Below are 22,084 nucleotides of genomic sequence, written 5' to 3'. Positions count from 1 at the left end.
TATCTCTATGACTAACCTCTAGACTAATAGTCTAGTTCCTATACAGTATCATTACTATCCCTATGAATAACCTCTAGACTAATAGTCTAATTCCTATACAGTATCATCACTATCCCCATGAATAACCTCGAGACTAATAGTCTAGTTCCTATACGGTATCGTTACTATCTCTATGAATAACCTCTAGACTAATAGTCTAGTTCCTATACAGTATCGTTACTATCCGCATGAATAACCTCTAGACTAATAGTCTAGTTCCTATACAGTATCATTACTATCTCTATGAATAACCTCGAGACTAATAGTCTAGTTCCTATACAGTATCATTACTATCTCTATGAATAACCTCGAGACTAATAGTCTAGTTCCTATACAGTATCATTACTATCTCTATGAATAACCTCGAGACTAATAGTCTAGTTCCTATACAGTATCGTTACTATCTCTATGAATAACCTCTAGACTAATAGTCTAATTCCTATACAGTATCGTTACTATCCCTATGAATAACCTCTAGACTAATAGTCTAGTTCCTATACAGTATCGTTACTATCCCTATGAATAACCTCTAGACTAATAGTCTAGTTCCTATACAGTATCGTTACTATCCCCATGAATAACCTCTAGACTAATAGTCTAGTTCCTATACAGTATCGTTACTATCCCTATGAATAACCTCGAGACTAATAGTCTAGTTCCTATACAGTATCATCACTATCCCCATGAATAACCTCTAGACTAATAGTCTAGTTCCTATACAGTATCATCACTATCCCCATGAATAACCTCTAGACTAATAGTCTAGTTCCTATACAGTATCATCACTATCCCCATGAATAACCTCTAGACTAATAGTCTAGTTCCTATACAGTATCGTTACTATCTCTATGAATAACTTTTAGACTAATAGTCTAGTTCCTATACAGTATCGTTACTATCCCCATGAATAACCTCTAGACTAATAGTCTAGTTCCTATACAGTATCATCACTATCCCCATGAATAACCTCTAGACTAATAGTCTAGTTCCTATACAGTATCATTACTATCTCTATGAATAACCTCTAGACTAATAGTCTAGTTCCTATACAGTATCGTTACTATCCCTATGAATAACCTCTAGACTAATAGTCTAGTTCCTATACAGTATCGTTACTATCTCTATGAATAACCTCTAGACTAATAGTCTAGTTCCTATACAGTATCGTTACTATCCCTATGAATAACCTCGAGACTAATAGTCTAGTTCCTATACAGTATCGTTACTATCCCCATGAATAACCTCTAGACTAATAGTCTAGTTCCTATACAGTATCGTTACTATCCCTATGAATAACCTCTAGACTAATAGTCTAGTTCCTATACAGTATCGTTACAATCCCTATGAATAACCTCTAGACTAATAGTCTAGTTCCTATACAGTATCGTTACTATCTCTATGAATAACCTCGAGACTAATAGTCTAGTTCCTATACAGTATCGTTACTATCCCCATGAATAACCTCTAGACTAATAGTCTAGTTCCTATACAGTATCATTACTATCTCTATGAATAACCTCTAGACTAATAGTCTAGTTCCTATACAGTATCGTTACTATCCCCATGAATAACCTCTAGACTAATAGTCTAGTTCCTATACAGTATCATTACTATCTCTATGAATAACCTCGAGACTAATAGTCTAGTTCCTATACAGTATCGTTACTATCCCCATGAATAACCTCGAGACTAATAGTCTAGTTCCTATACAGTATCGTTACTATCCCCATGAATAACCTCTAGACTAATAGTCTAGTTCCTATACAGTATCATCACTATCCCCATGAATAACCTGTAGACTAATAGTCTAGTTCCTATACAGTATCGTTACTATCTCTATGAATAACCTTTAGACTAATAGTCTAATTCCTATACAGTATCGTTACTATCCCCATGAATAACCTCTAGACTAATAGTCTAGTTCCTATACAGTATCATCACTATCCCCATGAATAACCTCTAGACTAATAGTCTAGTTCCTATACAGTATCGTTACTATCTCTATGAATAACCTCTAGACTAATAGTCTAGTTCCTATACAGTATCGTTACTATCTCTATGAATAACCTCTAGACTAATAGTCTAGTTCCTATACAGTATCGTTACTATCTCTATGAATAACCTCTAGACTAATAGTCTAGTTCCTATACAGTATCATTACTATCTCTATGAATAACCTCTAGACTAATATTCTAGTTCCTATACAGTATCGTTACTATCTCTATGAATAACCTCTAGACTAATAGTCTAGTTCCTATACAGTATCGTTACTATCTCTATGAATAACCTCTAGACTAATAGTCTAGTTCCTATACAGTATCGTTACTATCTCTATGAATAACCTCTAGACTAATAGTCTAGTTCCTATACAGTATCGTTACTATCCCCATGAATAACCTCTAGACTAATAGTCTAGTTCCTATACAGTATCGTTACTATCTCTATGAATAACCTTTAGACTAATAGTCTAATTCCTATACAGTATCGTTACTATCCCCATGAATAACCTCTAGACTAATAGTCTAGTTCCTATACAGTATCATCACTATCCCCATGAATAACCTCTAGACTAATAGTCTAGTTCCTATACAGTATCGTTACTATCTCTATGAATAACCTCTAGACTAATAGTCTAGTTCCTATACAGTATCGTTACTATCTCTATGAATAACCTCTAGACTAATAGTCTAGTTCCTATACAGTATCGTTACTATCTCTATGAATAACCTCTAGACTAATAGTCTAGTTCCTATACAGTATCGTTACTATCTCTATGAATAACCTCTAGACTAATAGTCTAGTTCCTATACAGTATCGTTACTATCTCTATGAATAACCTCTAGACTAATAGTCTAGTTCCTATACAGTATCGTTACTATCTCTATGAATAACCTCTAGACTAATAGTCTAGTTCCTATACAGTATCGTTACTATCCCTATGTATAACGTCTAGACTAATAGTCTAGTTCCTATACAGTATCATTACTATCCCCATGAATAACCTCTAGACTAATAGTCTAGTTCCTATACAGTATCATTACTATCTCTATGAATAACCTCGAGACTAATAGTCTAGTTCCTATACGGTATCGTTACTATCTCTATGAATAACCTCTAGACTAATAGTCTAGTTCCTATACAGTATCGTTACTATCCCCATGAATAACCTCTAGACTAATAGTCTAGTTCCTATACAGTATCATCACTATCCCCATGAATAACCTCTAGACTAATAGTCTAGTTCCTATACGGTATCGTTACTATCTCTATGAATAACCTCTAGACTAATAGTCTAGTTCCTATACAGTATCGTTACTATCCCTATGAATAACCTCTAGACTAATAGTCTAGTTCCTATACAGTATCGTTACTATCCCTATGAATAACCTCTAGACTATTAGTCTAGTTCCTATACAGTATCGTTACTATCCCTATGAATAACCTCTAGACTAATAGTCTAGTTCCTATACAATATCGTTACTATCCCTATGAATAACCTCTAGACTAATAGTCTAGTTCCTATACAGTATCGTTACAATCCCTACGAATAACCTCTAGACTAATAGTCTAGTTCCTATACAGTATCATTACCATTTACACCTCCACTCACATAGTCTAGTTCCTATACAGTATCGTTACCATTTACACCTCCACTCACATAGTCTAGTTCCTATACAGTATCGTTACTATTTACACCTTCACTCACATAGTCTAGTTCCTATACAGTATCGTTACCATTTACACCTCCACTCACATAGTCTAGTTCCTATACAGTATCGTTACCATTTACACCTTCACTCACATAGTCTAGTTCCTATACAGTATCGTTACCATTTACACCTCCACTCACATAGTTTAGTTCCTATATAATATCGTTACCATTTATACCTCCACTCACAGTCTAGTTCCTATACAGTATTATTACCATTTACACCTTCACTCACATAGTCTAGTTCCTATACAGTATCGTTACCATTTACACCTCCACTCACATAGTCTGGTTCCTATACAGTATCGTTACCATTTACACCTCCACTCACATAGTCTAGTTCCTATACAGTATCGTTACCATTTACACCTCCACTCACATAGTCTAGTTCCTATACAGTATCGTTACCATTTACACCTTCACTCACATAGTCTAGTTCCTATACAGTATCGTTACCATTTACACCTCCACTCACATAGTCTAGTTCCTATACAGTATCATTACCATTTACACCTTCACTCACATAGTCTAGTTCCTATACAGTATCGTTACCATTTACACCTCCACTCACATAGTCTAGTTCCTATACAGTATCGTTACCATTTACACCTTCACTCACATAGTCTAGTTCCTGTACAGTATAGTTACCATTCACACCTTCACTCACTATAGTCTAGTTCCTATACGGTGTTGTTCACACCTTCACTCACTATAGTCTAGTTCCTATACGGTATTGTTACCATTTGCACCTTCACTCACATAGTATGTGAGTTACCATTTGCACCTCCACTCACATAGTCTAGTTCCTATACAGTATCGTTACCATTTACACCTCCACTCACATAGTCTAATTCCTATACAGTATCGTTACCATTTACACCTTCACTCACATAGTCTAGTTCCTATACATTATCAGTACCATTTACACCTTCACTCACATAGTCTAGTTCCTATACAGTATCGTTACCATTTACACCTTCACTCACATAGTCTAGTTCCTGTACAGTATAGTTACCATTCACACCTTCACTCACTATAGTCTAGTTCCTATACAGTATTGTTCACACCTCCACTCACATAGTCTAGTTCCTATACAGTATCGTTACCATTTACACCTTCACTCACATAGTCTAGTTCCTATACAGTATCGTTACCATTTACACCTCCACTCACATAGTCTAGTTCCTATACAGTATCGTTACCATTTACACCTCCACTCACATAGTCTAGTTCCTATACAGTATCGTTACCATTTACACCTTCACTCACTAGTCTAGTTCTTATACATTATCGTTACCATTTACACCTTCACTCACATAGTCTAGTTCTTATACAGTATCGTTACCATTTACACCTTCACTCACATAGTCTAGTTCCTGTACAGTATAGTTACCATTCACACCTTCACTCACTATAGTCTAGTTCCTATACGGTATTGTTCACACCTTCACTCACTATAGTCTAGTTCTTATACGGTATTGTTACCATTTGCACCTTCACTCACATAGTATGTGAGTTACCATTTGCACCTCCACTCACATAGTCTAGTTCCTGTACAGTATAGTTACCATTCACACCTTCACTCACTATAGTCTAGTTCCTATACGGTATTGTTACCATTTGCACCTCCACTCACATAATCTAGTTCCTATACAGTATCGTTACCATTTACACCCCCACTCACAGTCTAGTTCCTATACAGTATCGTTACCATTTACACCTCCACTCACACAGTCTACTTCCTATACGGTATTGTTATGGTTTACACCCAAACTCACAGCCTAGTTCCTATACAGTATCGTTACCATTTACACCTCCACTCACATAGTCTAGTTCATATACAGTATCGTTACCATTTGCACCTCCACTCACATAATCTAGTTCCTATACAGTATCGTTACCATTTACACCCCCACTCACAGTCTAGTTCCTATACAGTATCGTTACCATTTACACCTCCACTCACACAGTCTAGTTCCTATACAGTATCGTTACCATTTACACCTCCACTCACATAGTCTAGTTCATATACAGTATCGTTACCATTTGCACCTCCACTCACATAATCTAGTTCCTATACAGTATCGTTACCATTTACACCCCCACTCACAGTCTAGTTCCTATACAGTATCGTTACCATTTAAACCTCCACTCACACAGTCTAGTTCCTATACAGTATCATTACAATTTACACCTCCACTCACACAGTCTAGTTCCTATACGGTATCGTTACCATTTACACCCCCACTCACATAGTCTAGTTCCTATACAGTATCATTACCATTTACACCCCCACTCACAGTCTAGTTCCTATACAGTATCGTTACCATTTACACCTCCACTCACACAGTCTAGTTCCTATACGGTATTGTTACGGTTTACACCCAAACTCACAGTCTAGTTCCTATACAGTATCGTTACCATTTACACCTCCACTCACATAGTCTAGTTCATATACAGTATCGTTACCATTTACACCTCCACTCACATAATCTAGTTCCTATACAGTATCGTTACCATTTACACCCCCACTCACAGTCTAGTTCCTATACAGTGTCGTTACCATTTACACCTCCACTCACACAGTCTAGTTCCTATACGGTATTGTTACAGTTTACACCCAAACTCACACAGTCTAGTTCCTATACAGTATCATTACCATTTACACCTTCACTCACACAGTCTAGTTCCTATACGGTATTGTTACGGTTTACACCCAAACTCACATAGTCTAGCTCCTATACGGTATCGTTACCATTTACACCTCCACTGACACAGTCTAGTTCCTATACGGTATTGTTACGGTTTACACCCAAACTCACACAGTCTAGTTCCTATACGGTATTGTTACGGTTTACACCCAAACTCACACAGTCTAGTTCCTATACGGTATTGTTACGGTTTACACCCAAACTCACACAGTCTAGTTCCTATACGGTATTGTTACGGTTTACACCCAAACTCACACAGTCTAGTTCCTATACGGTATTGTTACGGTTTACACCCAAACTCACACAGTCTAGTTCCTATACGGTATCGTTACCATTTACACCTCCACTGACACAGTCTAGTTCCTATACGGTAATGTTACGGTTTACACCCAAACTCACACAGTCTAGTTCCTATACGGTATTGTTACGGTTTACACCCAAACTCACGCAGTCTAGTTCCTATACGGTATTGTTACGGTTTACACCCAAACTCACACAGTCTAGTTCCTATACAGTATTGTTACGGTTTACACCCAAACTCACGCAGTCTAGTTCCTATACGGTATTGTTACGGTTTACACCCAAACTCACTAGTCTAGTTCCTATACTGTATTGTTACGGTTTACACCCAAACTCACATAGTCTAGTTCCTATACGGTATTGTTACGGTTTACACCCAAACTCACTAGTCTAGTTCCTATACAGTATTGTTACGGTTTACATCCAAACTCACACAGTCTAGTTCCTATACGGTATTGTTATGGTTTACACCCAAACTCACTAGTCTAGTTCCTATACTGTATTGTTGCGGTTTACACCCAAACTCACTAGTCTAGTTCCTATACAGTATTGTTACGGTTTACACCCAAACTCACTAGTCTAGTTCCTATACACTATTGTTATGGTTTACACCCAAACTCACACAGTCTAGTTCCTATACGGTATTGTTACGGTTTACACCTTCACTCACTAGTCTAGTTCCTATACAGTATTGTTACGGTTTACACCCAAACTCACATAGTCTAGTTCCTATACGGTATTGTTACGGTTTACACCCAAACTCACTAGTCTAGTTCCTATACAGTATTGTTACGGTTTACACCCAAACTCACACAGTCTAGTTCCTATACGGTATTGTTACGGTTTACACCCAAACTCACTAGTCTAGTTCCTATACAGTATTGTTAAGGTTTACACCCAAACTCATAGTTAGAAACCACGTTGGCATCCAGACTACTACACGGAGTGTGGTTTCCCTGATATTTCGTTCAAAAATTACGTCATCGGGTCGTTTATATGTTTCATCGTATTAAGATTGACTTCAGTCAATTATAAGTGATAGTTGAGTTTGTTTTAGGAAGTACGATTGGCTTTTAAATAGGCAGCATAAATATCTGGTCCCTCAAAAACGTCTAAACTCAGCTTGTTCAGTAAGTAGAATATTATGAGTACATTTTATGATGGATAGTAGATGTACAGAATGTCATGTGTCTAATTAATTGTACTTTTGGGTTTCATGTAGATAACATTATTAGTCTCCGCTTAGTTTATGGATTGGGTTCCGTCCGTCCGTCCGTCCGTCCGTCTGTCCGTCTGTCCGTCCGTCCACAGCCGTTTCTTGGAGATGCCTGGAACAATTTTTCTTCAAACTTGGTACAGGGGCAACATACTATGGCATACATATGCACGTCAATTTGTTTTATGATACGATCCAATATGGTCGCCTAGCAACCATTTTGTTTGCGAATTTTCCCTGTCTAGAGCCATAACTCAGACATGCTTTAACAGATCTCATTCAAAGTTGGTATTAGGACAGTGTTATATGACATACATGTGCATATTCATTGTTGTCATGATACGATCCAATATGGCCGCCTAGCAGCCATTTTGTTTGTGAATTTTCATGTCCAAAGCCATAACTCAGACATGCTTGAACAGATCTCATTCAAAGTTGGTATTAGGACAGTGTTCTATAACATTCATGTGTATATCCATTTTCGTCGTGATACGATCCAATATGGCTGCCTGGCAGCCATTTTGTTTGTGAATTTTCCATGTCCAAAGCCATAACTCAGACATGCTTAAACAGATCTCATTCAAAGTTGGTATTAGGACAGTGTTCTATGACATACATGTGCATATCCATTTTCGTTGTGATACGATCCAATATGGCTGCCTGGCAGCCATTTTGTTCGTGAATTTTCCATGTCCAAAGCCATAACTCAGACTCCATTTTCATCGTGATATGATCCCCCATACCCAACCAATCCTTTATTGTTGGAGGCATATTCCATGTCCAACAAGCACACACAACATATCTGAGTCTGTTTGTTTTAGGTTCACAAATGTTGTTGCGTGATCAGAGTAGTGATAATTCCTTAAAACCCAATTATAGCGGGGACTATGTCATTCTCAATGACTTGTTAACATTCTGAAACGTGAGTACTTAAATAATTGGCTCCCAATCGCACATAATAATCTAGGCTACTAAATGTAGGAGATGATGGCAGAATTATGAGGAATGGCGACGGGGCACAAGAGGCGGGAGCAAATAGTGGAGGGGTGGGGCAATGGTAAAACGTTGCCATGTGCTTGAGGAGTGCACCTAACATATTTGATATGATAACTCCAAGCCCCCTAGAAGTTGAAACGCAAGGTAAAATGTTACTGTAACTGGCATCTTGGTAATTATTGAAACAAGTTAGAGATGTTTTCATTTAGATTGGGAGATTTGAAATGAGGTGTTTTCATTTAGATGGGGAGATTTGGTAGAAATGGGTGTTTTCATTTAGATGGGGAGATTTGAAATGATGTGTTTTCATTTAGATGGGGAGATTTAAATGGGTGTTTTCATTTAGATGGGGAGATTTGAAATGGGTGTTTTCATTTAGTCAATATAGAGTGAATTAAATATGCAGTCAACAGAGGAGGAAAAAGAAAAGGGAAAGAAGAGAAAAAAAGACAAATCAGTTTTCCTCCACCATGTCAGACATCCATCATATAGTAACGACTCCCTTTCAAGTTGGGCTGTGCTGATTAATTCAGATAATAAAACAATCATAAACCAAATAAGTCACAATGTATCTACCCTGGAAGTACAAATATTGTGACCATCTTTCTAGTGACGTCATACGTAGTCCAGTTAGATCACGCTGAGGACTAAGCAGTAATTAGGCATATCTCAGCTCTGTTGATGTGACCTTGTGAAACCTTCTAAAAATATCATATGGAAATACACTGGACTAAATGACTGTCTTGTCCTGTCACATACAGTATACCTTACTATCCCCACCCTCCTACCCCCACCCCCACCCTCCTACCCACAAGGCTAGGACTAGCTGCAATAATTGTAGCTTTGATTTTATTTACAATACTTTTTTTTATTCTTCTTTATAGCTAATCACTTAACATTTTATCGTCTTACTTTTTGTTTTCTTAAGGAGTTTGCAAAACAAAACAAAAACAGCAGAGGACCGAGAGCGACGGCGCGAAACCGGTATAGTTTCTGCAGTTAGGTTAGGACAAGAGTAGGACAAGAGTAACTCACAACACTATTAATATAAAACAAACTTTCCAATCATTATACTTACTAATATATTTCATCCAAAATATAGAAATAAAGCGTCATTTCTGCTGGATACCAATTGGTTAGTTTATCAACTGGATACCAATTGGTTAGTTAATCAACTGGATACCAATTGGTTAGTTAATCAACTGGATACCAATTGGTTAGTTAATCAACTGGATACCAATTTGGTTAGTTTATCAACTGGATACCAATTTGGTTAGTTTATCAACTGGATACCAGTTGGTTAGTTTATCAACTGGATACCAATTGGTTAGTTAATCAGCTGTGTATTTGATACTCATTGGTTAGTTTATCAGCTCTCTGCTTGATACTACTTGATACGTTCAATAAATGCGTACTACATACCAGGGGCCAAACATTTCAGTGCCATATACCGTGCAACCATGACAGGTATTCCTATTGTTGTACCTATGCAAAGATTGACTTAATTAATTAATTAATCAATTAATTAATTAATTAATTAATTAATTAATTAATTAATTAATTAATTAATTAATTAATTAATTAATTAAATAATTAATTAATTAATTAATTCTTTAATTAGTTAATTAATTAGGCAAAGGGAATCTGCTATAGAATAAAAGCACTTAAACATGTATCTTCAATCAGCAAATATCCATACAACTTGGGTAAATTTATAAGATCTTTTTCACATCAAAACACGTATATTAGTTTATCTCATTACAATCGTTGTCATAGTTACAATGTTCCTTGGGCTGGTGAACTTTGTGGTAGCTTGTGTAGACTAGTTAGACTGTGAAGTGTCAATTACTAACACAACATTGTTTGTTTGTGGACGTACTAAGAATTCTTTTCGTCTAATAAATTACTAGCAAGATTACAAGAAGATAGGCGTTGTCATAGCAATACATTGTAAAATGCGACCTGAAGTGACTGATGTGAACCCTACACACGACAGATAGCCTCATAAAATAAAGACATAGTTTTTATTAGATGTGTCGACACTATTCTAGCCAAAAGTTATTGTGGTCTTTATAAATATACAACTGAATTCTAACAAGCTACCAAGATTGCCTGTCACACACATCGGCTAAAACTATCAACATGTGGGAAGTTCGTCCATTGAAACTATTATTTCAATTAATAAAATTTAAATCTGTCGTCATTAATCACTACAATAGTCAGGAATCCATGCGGTTTGAAATGTTAGCTTTTGCTCTAAATCCCATTGAGCATAGATTCCAGGATTAGGTTATCACTACACTTCCAAACTAAATCATATACATGTCGCTATCACTACATACTCAATTAATTACAAGTATTATTTTAGAATAGTCTGGAATCCATACGAATGGGATTTTGAATTTTGATTTCACTATAATGAAATCAAAACCTGCACTGGTTTCACTATAATGAAATCAAAACCTGCACTGGTTTCACTATAATGAAATCAAAACCTGCACTGGTTTCACTATAATGAAATCAAAACCTGCACTGGTTTCACACCTATGAAATCAAAACCTGCACTGGTTTCACTATAATGAAATCAAAACCTGCACTGGTTTCACTATAATGAAATCAAAACCTGCACTGGTTTCACTATAATGAAATCAAAACCTGCACTGGTTTCACTATAATGAAATCAAAACCTGCACTGGTTTCACTATAATGAAATCAAAACCTGCACTGGTTTCACACCTATGAAATCAAAACCTGCACTGGTTTCACTATAATGAAATCAAAACCTGCACTGATTTCACTATAATGAAATCAAAACCTGCACTGGTTTCACTATAATGAAATCAAAACCTGCACTGGTTTCACTATAATGAAATCAAAACCTGCACTGGTTTCACTATAATGAAATCAAAACCTGCACTGGTTTCACTATAATGAAAATCAAAACCTGCACTGGTTTCACTATAATGAAATCAAAACCTGCACTGGTTTCACTATAATGAAATCAAAACCTGCACTGGTTTCACTATAATGAAATCAAAACCTGCACTGGTTTCACTATAATGAAATCAAAACCTGCACTGGTTTCACACCTATGAAATCAAAACCTGCACTGGTTTCACTATAATGAAATCAAAACCTGCACTGATTTCACTATAATGAAATCAAAACCTGCACTGGTTTCACTATAATGAAATCAAAACCTGCACTGGTTTCACTATAATGAAATCAAAACCTGCACTGGTTTCACTATAATGAAATCAAAACCTGCACTGGTTTCACTATAATGAAATCAAAACCTGCACTGGTTTCACTATAATGAAATCAAAACCTGCACTGGTTTCACTATAATGAAATAAAAACCTGCACTGGTTTCACACCTATGAAAACGATCTCCAGAAGTAATCTACACAAATTGGAACAATCTAAAGAAGTTGTCTACGCCAATGGGAATGATCTCAAGAAGTTGTCTACACCTATGAAAACGATCTCCAGAAGTAATCTACACAAATTGGAACAATCTAAAGAAGTTGTCTACGCCAATGGGAATGATCTCAAGAAGTTGTCTACACCTATGAAAACGATCTCCAGAAGTAATCTACACAAATTGGAACAATCTAAAGAAGTTGTCTACGCCAATGGGAATGATCTCAAGAAGTTGTCTACACCTATGAAAACGATCTCCAGAAGTAATCTACACAAATTGGAACAATCTAAAGAAGTTGTCTACGCCAATGGGAATGATCTCAAGAAGTTGTCTACACCTATGAAAACGATCTCCAGAAGTAATCTACACAAATTGGAACAATCTAAAGAAGTTGTCTACGCCAATGGGAATGATCTAAAGAAGTTGTCTACGCCAATGGGAATGATCTAAAGAAGTTGTCTACGCCAATGGGAATGATCTAAAGAAGTTGTCTACACCTATGAAAACGATCTCCAGAAGTAATCTACACAAATTGGAACAATCTAAAGAAGTTGTCTACGCCAATGGGAATGATCTCAAGAAGTTGTCTACACCTATGAAAACGATCTCCAGAAGTAATCTACACAAATTGGAACAATCTAAAGAAGTTGTCTACGCCAATGGGAATGATCTCAAGAAGTTGTCTACACCTATGAAAACGATCTCCAGAAGTAATCTACACAAATTGGAACAATCTAAAGAAGTTGTCTACGCCAATGGGAATGATCTCAAGAAGTTGTCTACACCTATGAAAACGATCTCCAGAAGTAATCTACACAAATTGGAACAATCTAAAGAAGTTGTCTACGCCAATGGGAATGATCTAAAGAAGTTGTCTACGCCAATGGGAATGATCTAAAGAAGTTGTCTACGCCAATGGGAATGATCTAAAGAAGTTGTCTACACCTATGAAAACGATCTCCAGAAGTAATCTACACAAATTGGAACAATCTAAAGAAGTTGTCTACGCCAATGGGAATGATCTCAAGAAGTTGTCTACACCTATGAAAACGATCTCCAGAAGTAATCTACACAAATTGGAACAATCTAAAGAAGTTGTCTACGCCAATGGGAATGATCTCAAGAAGTTGTCTACACCTATGAAAACGATCTCCAGAAGTAATCTACACAAATTGGAACAATCTAAAGAAGTTGTCTACGCCAATGGGAATGATCTCAAGAAGTTGTCTACACCTATGAAAACGATCTCCAGAAGTAATCTACACAAATTGGAACAATCTAAAGAAGTTGTCTACGCCAATGGGAATGATCTCAAGAAGTTGTCTACACCTATGAAAACGATCTCCAGAAGTAATCTACACAAATTGGAACAATCTAAAGAAGTTGTCTACGCCAATGGGAATGATCTAAAGAAGTTGTCTACGCCAATGGGAATGATCTAAAGAAGTTGTCTACGCCAATGGGAATGATCTAAAGAAGTTGCCCACATCAATGGGAATTAATGATCGTATCAAGTTGTCCTCATCAGCGGGAATGGTCTCAAGGAGTTGTCTACAACAATGGGAATGATCTAAAGGAGTTGTCTACAACAATGGAAATGATTTCAGGGAGTTGTCTACAACAATGGGAACGATCTCAAGGAGTTGTCTACAACAATGGGAACGATCTCAAGGAGTTGTCTACAACAATGGGAACGATCTCAAGGAGTTGTCTACAACAATGGGAACGATCTCAAGGAGTTGTCTACAACAATGGGAACGATCTCAAGGAGTTGTCTACAACAATGGGAACGATCTCAAGGAGTTGTCTACAACAATGGGAACGATCTCAAGGAGTTGTCTACAACAATGGGAACGATCTCAAGGAGTTGTCTACAACAATAGGAATGGTTGCTAGACTAGAAAGCCAAGTACTAGTCTATAAGCTACAACAAATTGATCGTAAAACAGATATTTGAAGAGTTTATTTGTGAAGTCATTCCCTCAAGTAATGCAACTGTTTATTGATATTGATAAAACTGTATCAGCATTGAAATTGAATGAAATAAACCATGCAATAAGGATTATAGCAAACGTACAACGCACAGCCATAAGTATTCAATTAATTCCTGATGAACATGTTTTTCAATCAAAGTATTGGGTATTCCTGTATACATGTATATGCTATATTTATTAGTATGTTGTACTAGAATGGATACGATACCTCTCAATTAGATTACTGTTATATGTCATGCCATGCAATTCATCTGATACACACAGACATCTATTGCAATTCATCTGATACACACAGACACAGACACACACAGAGAGATAGACAAACACACACACACACACACACAGACAGACAGACAGACAGACAGACAGACAGGCAAAGACAGACAGACAGACAGACAGACACACACACACACAGCATAGTCATTTTACATTTACATTAAAGTTGAAAAGGGTTATATAATTGTTTACTGTGTACAACACCTCTATAATTGTTTACTGTGTACAACGTTACACCTCTATAATTGTTTACTGTGTACAACACCTCTATAATTGTTTACTGTGTACAACACCTCTATAATTGTTTACTGTGTACAACACCTCTATAATTGTTTACTGTGTACAACACCTCTATAATTGTTTACTGTGTACAACACCTCTATAATTGTTTACTGTGTACAACGTTACACCTCTATAATTGTTTACTGTGTACAACACCTCTATAATTGTTTACTGTGTACAACACCTCTATAATTGTTTACTGTGTACAACACCTCTATAATTGTTTACTGTGTACAACACCTCTATAATTGTTTACTGTGTACAACACCTCTATAATTGTTTAGTGTGAGTGACACCTCTATAATTGTTTACTGTGAGTGTCACACACCTAGAGCACTAGTCACACCTCTAGAGTATTAATCCCACCCCTATAGTATTAGTCACACCCCGATAGTATTATTCACACCCCTTGAGTATTAGTCACACCCCTATAGTATTAGTCACACTCCTATAGTATTAGTCACACTCCTATAGTATTAGTCACACTCCCATAGTATTAGTCACACTCCTATAGTATTAGTCACACCCCTATAGTATTAGTCACACCCCTATAGTATTAGTCACACTCCCATAGTATTAGTCACACCCCTATAGTATTAGTCACACTCCTATAGTATTAGTCACACCCCTATAGTATTAGTCACACCCCTATAGTATTAGTCACACTCCTATAGTATTAGTCACACTCCTATAGTATTAGTCACACCCCTATAGTATTAGTCACACCCCTATAGTATTAGTCACACTCATAGAGTATTAGTCACACTCCTATAGTATTAGTCACACTCCTATAGTATTAGTCACACTCATAGAGTATTAGTCACACTCCTATAGTATTAGTCACACTCCTATAGTATTAGTCACACTCCTATAGTATTTGTCACACTCCTATAGTATTAGTCACACTCCTATAGTATTAGTCACACTCCTATAGTATTAGTCACACTCCTATAGTATTTGTCACACTCCTATAGTATTAGTCACACTCCTATAGTATTAGTCACACTCCTATAGTATTAGTCACACTCCTATAGTATTAGTCACACTCCTATAGTATTAGTCACACTCCTATAGTATTTGTCACACTCCTAGAGTATTAGTCACACTCCTATAGTATTTGTCACACTCCTATAGTATTAGTCACACTCCTATAGTATTAGTCACACTCCTATAGTATTAGTCACACTCCTATAGTATTAGTCACACTCCTATGGTATTAGTCACACTCCCAAGGTATTAGTCACACTAATATGGTATTAGTCACACTGCTATAATATTAGTCACACTCCTATAGTATTAGTCACACTCCTATATTATTAGTCACACTCCTATAGTATTAGTCACACTCCTAGAGTATTAGTCACACTCCTATAGTATTAGTCACACTCCTATAGTATTAGTCACACTCCTATAGTATTAGTCACACTCCTATAGTATTAGTCACACTCCTATAGTATTAGTCACACTCCTGTAGTATTAGTCACACTCCTATAGTATTAATCACACTCCTATAGTATTAGTCACACTCCTATGGTATTAGTCACACTCCTATAGTATTAGTCACACTCCTATGGTATTAGTCACACTCCTATAGTATTAGTCACACTCCTATAGTATTAGTCACACCCCTATAGTATTAGTCACACTCCTATAGTATTGGTGACACTCCTATAGTATTAGTCACACTCCTATAGTATTAGTCACACCCCTATAGTATTAGTCACACTCCTATAGTATTAGTCACACCCCTATAGTATTAGTCACACTCCTATAGTATTAGTCACACCCCTATAGTATTAGTCACACTCCTATGGTATTAGTCACACTCCTATAGTATTAGTCACACTCCTATGGTATTAGTCACACTCCTATAGTATTAGTCACACTCCTATAGTATTAGTCACACTCCTATGGTATTAGTCACACTCGTAGTAAATCAAGACTCGACGCAATCATCGTCATTGTAGATAGAATAAGTTAGTACTCAATTCTGACATTTCCAGAATTTACAATGTCATATGTAATTCTGATTTACACCGTATCACATCCACACAATATATGTGAATATTTTCGTAAGTGATGACTATTTTATTTGTGTTATTATTTTAACAGATGGTTAGCTACAACTCAATTCCAGTCAACAGATGCAAGGAAAGCATTCCCATGTTTTGATGAACCAGCTCTCAAAGCTACCTTTGATATAGTATTGGAACATCGTACGGACCAAGGACGTCATGCACTCTCTAATATGCCCATCATAAATGAAGAAACTAGTTCTGAGAATGGCAAACCATGGAAGAAGGTTACCTTTAAAAGAACGGTACCTATGTCAACGTACCTACTGGCTTTTGTTGTTAGTGATTTAGTGTGCCATAGAAAACCAGCCTGTAGGAATAATGAGTGTGAGGTGAGTCAGTAGTATTGCACCCGACAGATGTCAATGGTTACAATTAGAACACAGGACATCCTAAAATCATCAATATTACAGTCATGCCCCCCCCCCCCCCCCCCCCCCCGTGGTCAATAATGTTATCATATGATTATACATTTATTGCGTAGCTGAGGGCACAAGTAGACGTCATATTACCCTGAAAGTTTCAATGTAGTAACTGCTACCCCAAACTTTATACCTGAGGGAAATAGTTGCTCAATAAGGGACCGGTCAGTTTCTTCGGCGGGGGGGGGGTCACCCTGTTTTTTAAATTGGCAGTAGGGCGGTCATGCTGTTTTCAAAATTGTGGATGGGGGGGGGGGTCATTGTGTTTTGGATTTTGACGGAAGAAAAAACTTCCTTTTCTACAATGGCATATAGCCTTGTCTGAAATGAGTTATATGTAAATATTTGTTCTTATCCCTGTTTCTTACATGAATTCTTTAATATTACTTATTAGTTCAAACATAACTATACATATACATATACATATACATGTATTACCTAGCTACCACACTAGTTACAGAACATGTCGTGTAAATACTTGGCTGTTTCACAATCAGTTCTTCACTTATCTTACACTTTGGGGCAAAATTGAACTTGAAGGTTTCGTAATGGTAATCTTCATAGATAGTTTATAAAAGAAGTTAATCTAAAATGTTCTACTCGTCACTATGAACTTGTCAGGAGGGATTAATACACTTTCTATTTTGGACACTACATGTTATTGACACTACAAATCACCACATCTCATCAGATTCCAGTTTCTATTATACACTAGGTATGACCACCTAAAGTTCTCTAACATACCAGTGACTTTAATATACATGCAATATTAATGCCCCTATACCAATGTTACGGCCCATTTTTATGTGTCATGGGAAACTCATTTGAAACTTACATTTACGTTCGCTTTTCGAAGCTTGGAATTATTACCTCAAAGGCTATGAACAACCTAAACATTGCCTTAATAGAAGCACAAAACTGCAGATCTGCCAGGGGGAAAACCCCAAGGACTTCCTCACCCCAGAGGTCACTCATGCATTCAACCAACAATCAGTTGCACCAACAACCTTTTTACTGTCATAATGGTATTGACTTTTCTTAAATATTTCCACGCAATTCTAATTTGAGATGATAGTCTTTTAAAGATGTGACATGTTTGCCAAGGTAGTCTAAAATTGCCTTAAACTCCAAATCTCCCCTACCAATGATACTACCATTAGATTGCTGACCTTTACTACATGTATATAATGATGTCATTTCACTTTTTAAGGACATGTTTCAACCCTATGTAAGTTATAAAAAATAGTTTCTGATACTTGATGGTGCTGTCTTGTAAAGTATGGATTAAGTTATTGCTTGAAAGGGTCTGATTAGCCTAAATGTTGGCATTAAGAGTAAAAATCCTCCAGGGCTTCTAGAGGGAGACCCCCTTGGACCCCCTACATGAGTTGGACATATCCCAGTCTCAAGCTCTTCCCCTCTTACTGTCAATTAGCAAGATGCTATCAAAGTATATTTCAAAAGTATTTCAACCCTATGTAGTTGCTATTTACATGTTGGTGCTGTCTTGTAAAGCTTGGAAATTATTGTCTGAAAGGGTCTGAATAGTCTCAAAATTGACTTTTCAGAGTTCAAAACTTCCAGGGTTTTTAGGGGGAGACCCCCAAGGACCCCCCCCCCCATAAGAGATATACATAATCCCTTCTCAAGCATTCCGGCTACCTTTCATTGTCAAGATGCTATTAAACTCCTTTTGGAATATATTTACCCTGTGTAGTCAATAATTATAATTATGATAGTGCTAACCCGGAATCTTATAAAGTAGATGCAAGACAGTCAAGCAGTCCACACTGAGTCACGATCAGATAATACCTCGCGTGAAAATTATATATATATACGGGGGGGGGGGGGTCATCATGTTTTAGAATTAAGTGATAGGGGGTCAGCCTGTTTTTGGTTTTACAGATAGGGGGAGGGTCAGTGAGTTTTTACCGGCCCTAATTAAGAATGCACCGCCCCCCCCCCCCGGCTGGAGAAATTGACTGGTCCCTAACAGCACGAGGAGTAATATGACATCTACTAATGCCCAAATAAGGCAAGGCAATAAGTGTTCTATTCTACATTTTCCGGCACATATTCTTTCCGTAATGAAGGTAAGGTCACCAGTAGGACTCCAATGCTACATGACTACTGCCATAGGGAAAATAGAATATGATTAGTGTGTTCTTTATGTGAATTGGAGTTACTATGGGTTACTCATCCATACCATGTAACACGATCTATGCCAATCAATGACGGCTGTATGAAAATGATGTGTTAAAAACTAAAAGTATTTAGAAACATTGATTATATCGTGATGACTGTTGACCTTGTCCATTCAAGCTGTGTCCAATACATACACAAATCACTTAATATTGTTGTTTCTTTACTCTTAAATGAATGCAATTACTTACCTAGGAGGGAAGTAAATACTACGATCTTTTGTCGCCTTTAGGTCAGTGTGTGTGCTCGAGATGAAATGGAGCATACCGTATCCTATGCCTTGAATACAACAGAGAAAATTATCAACCATTATGAAGAGTATTTTAGTATCAACTACCCTCTACCAAAACAAGGCAAGTATTGATTACCCTCTACCAAAACAAGGTAAGTATTGATTACCCTCTACCGAAACAAGGTAAGTATTGATTACCCTTTACCAAAACAAGGTAAGTATTGATTACCCTCTACCAAAACAAGGTAAGTATTGATTACCCTCTACCAAAACAAGGTAAGTATTGATTACCCTCTACCAAAACAAGGCAAGCATTGATTACCCTCTACCAAAACAAGGTAAGTATTGATTACCCTCTACCAAAACAAGGTAAGTATTGATTACCCTCTACCAAAACAAGGTAAGTATTGATTACCCTCTACCAAAACAAGGTAAGTATTGATTACCCTCTACCAAAACAAGGTAAGTATTGATTACCCTCTACCAAAACAAGGTAAGTATTGATTACCCTCTACCAAAACAAGGTAAGTATTGACTACCCTCTACCAAAACAAGGTAAGTATTGATTACCCTCTACCAAAACAAGGTAAGTATTGATTACCCTCTACCAAAACAAGGTAAGTATTGATTACCCTCTACCAAAACAAGGTAAGTATTGATTACCCTCTACCAAAACAAGGCAAGCATTGATTACCCTCTACCAAAACAAGGTAAGTATTGATTACCCTCTACCAAAACAAGGTAAGTATTGATTACCCTCTACCAAAACAAGGTAAGTATTGATTACCCTCTACCAAAACAAGGTAAGTATTGATTACCCTCTACCAAAACAAGGTAAGTATTGATTACCCTCTACCAAAACAAGGTAAGTATTGATTACCCTCTACCAAAACAAGGTAAGTATTGATTACCCTCTACCAAAACAAGGCAAGTATTGATTACCCTCTACCAAAACTGTCTGTCTGTCTGTCTGTCTGTCTGTCTGTCTGTGTATTCATGTACATAGGTGTGTTATGTTCTGATGTATTGTGTGCAGAGTCAAGTGACTTCAATATATGTGTTGTCCGCACATTACATGATATGTTTGCATGGGTGTATACGTTGACTTGTACGTTTTACAGTTTATATATATCACAATGAAAAAGGTGTGACACTTTTGAATAATATAAAAATGTATATATTCCAGGCAAATAGCTCAAATATCGACATCACTCATAGATGTTTGGATATAAATTGACACGATTCTTAATAGTGTGATCAGTAGTCGAAAATAGAATTGTGTGTTTTCGATAACATGTCCTCTGAAAATATGGTTGGTAGGCTGGCATTTGATTTTATTTCATTTTATCTTTACCTTTACAATTGCTTTATGTTTGAAAAACGATATTGTGATACTGGAAAGAAATGTGTACAGACATCACTGGGGGAAAACGTTTAAAGCAGACTTGTAAGAAGGTCAAGAAGACAAAATCTCATGGGTCGGTGCTGAAACTATGGTCGGTCGTGCTATCGGAAACACAAATTATTTTGCCTTAATTTTGCAATAGTCTCTCTCTCTCTCTCTCTCTCTCTCTCTCTCTCTCTCTCTCTCTCTCTCTCTCTCTCTCTCTCTCTCTCTCTCTCTCTCTCTCTCTCTCTCTCTCTCTCTCTCTCTCTCTCTCAGTTGTTTTGGTTTCATTTTAATATAAACAATAAACAAATCAGTTATTCATCAAATCCACACTTTTGAAATAATGGAATGAAATGGTCAATAAACACTATTTGTGTAAGCATGAATATATAATGAGTTACAAAGAAAAAGTCGACTGTTAAAAGTTTCTAACACTTCATTCAAGGACATGTTATACTTTCAGACCAAGCGGCAGTACCTGACTTTGCAGCTGGAGCCATGGAAAACTGGGGCCTCATTCTTTATCGCGAGACTGCTTTGCTGTATGACCCGACCGTCTCGTCTGCCAGTAACAAACAAAGAGTAGCTGTCGTCGTCGCCCACGAACTGGCACATCAGGTAAGTAGGGTTGAATGACAGAGTTTGCACACAAGACATGAAGTAGCCAATCAGGTAAGCAGGGTTGAATGACAGAGTTTGCACACACGACATGGAGTAGCCAATCAGGTAAGTAGGGTTGAATGACAGAGTTTGCACACACGACATGAAGTAACCAATCAGGTAAGTAGGGTTGAATGACAGAGTTTGCACACAAGA

At 37.0% G+C, this 22,084-nt stretch overlaps 1 protein-coding gene across 1 annotated transcript in view; it reads left to right on the top strand.

Annotated features, from left to right (window-relative positions):
* The window catches only part of LOC144449956 (aminopeptidase N-like), a 103,807-nt gene that overhangs the window by 21,334 nt on the left and 60,389 nt on the right, over positions 1-22,084 (top strand). Inside the window, exons 2-4 of the mRNA XM_078140521.1 lie at positions 17,060-17,354; positions 19,879-19,999; positions 21,732-21,886. Of these exons, the coding sequence (XP_077996647.1) occupies positions 17,060-17,354; positions 19,879-19,999; positions 21,732-21,886 (571 nt within the window). The remainder of the gene's footprint in view (positions 1-17,059; positions 17,355-19,878; positions 20,000-21,731; positions 21,887-22,084) is intronic.

The sequence above is a fragment of the Glandiceps talaboti genome, chromosome 19 (assembly GCF_964340395.1).
Source record: "Glandiceps talaboti chromosome 19, keGlaTala1.1, whole genome shotgun sequence".
Lineage (NCBI taxonomy): Eukaryota > Metazoa > Hemichordata > Enteropneusta > Spengelidae > Glandiceps > Glandiceps talaboti.
Note: the sequence above shows the minus strand (reverse complement) of the source record. Positions and strands in the feature narration are given on the sequence as shown.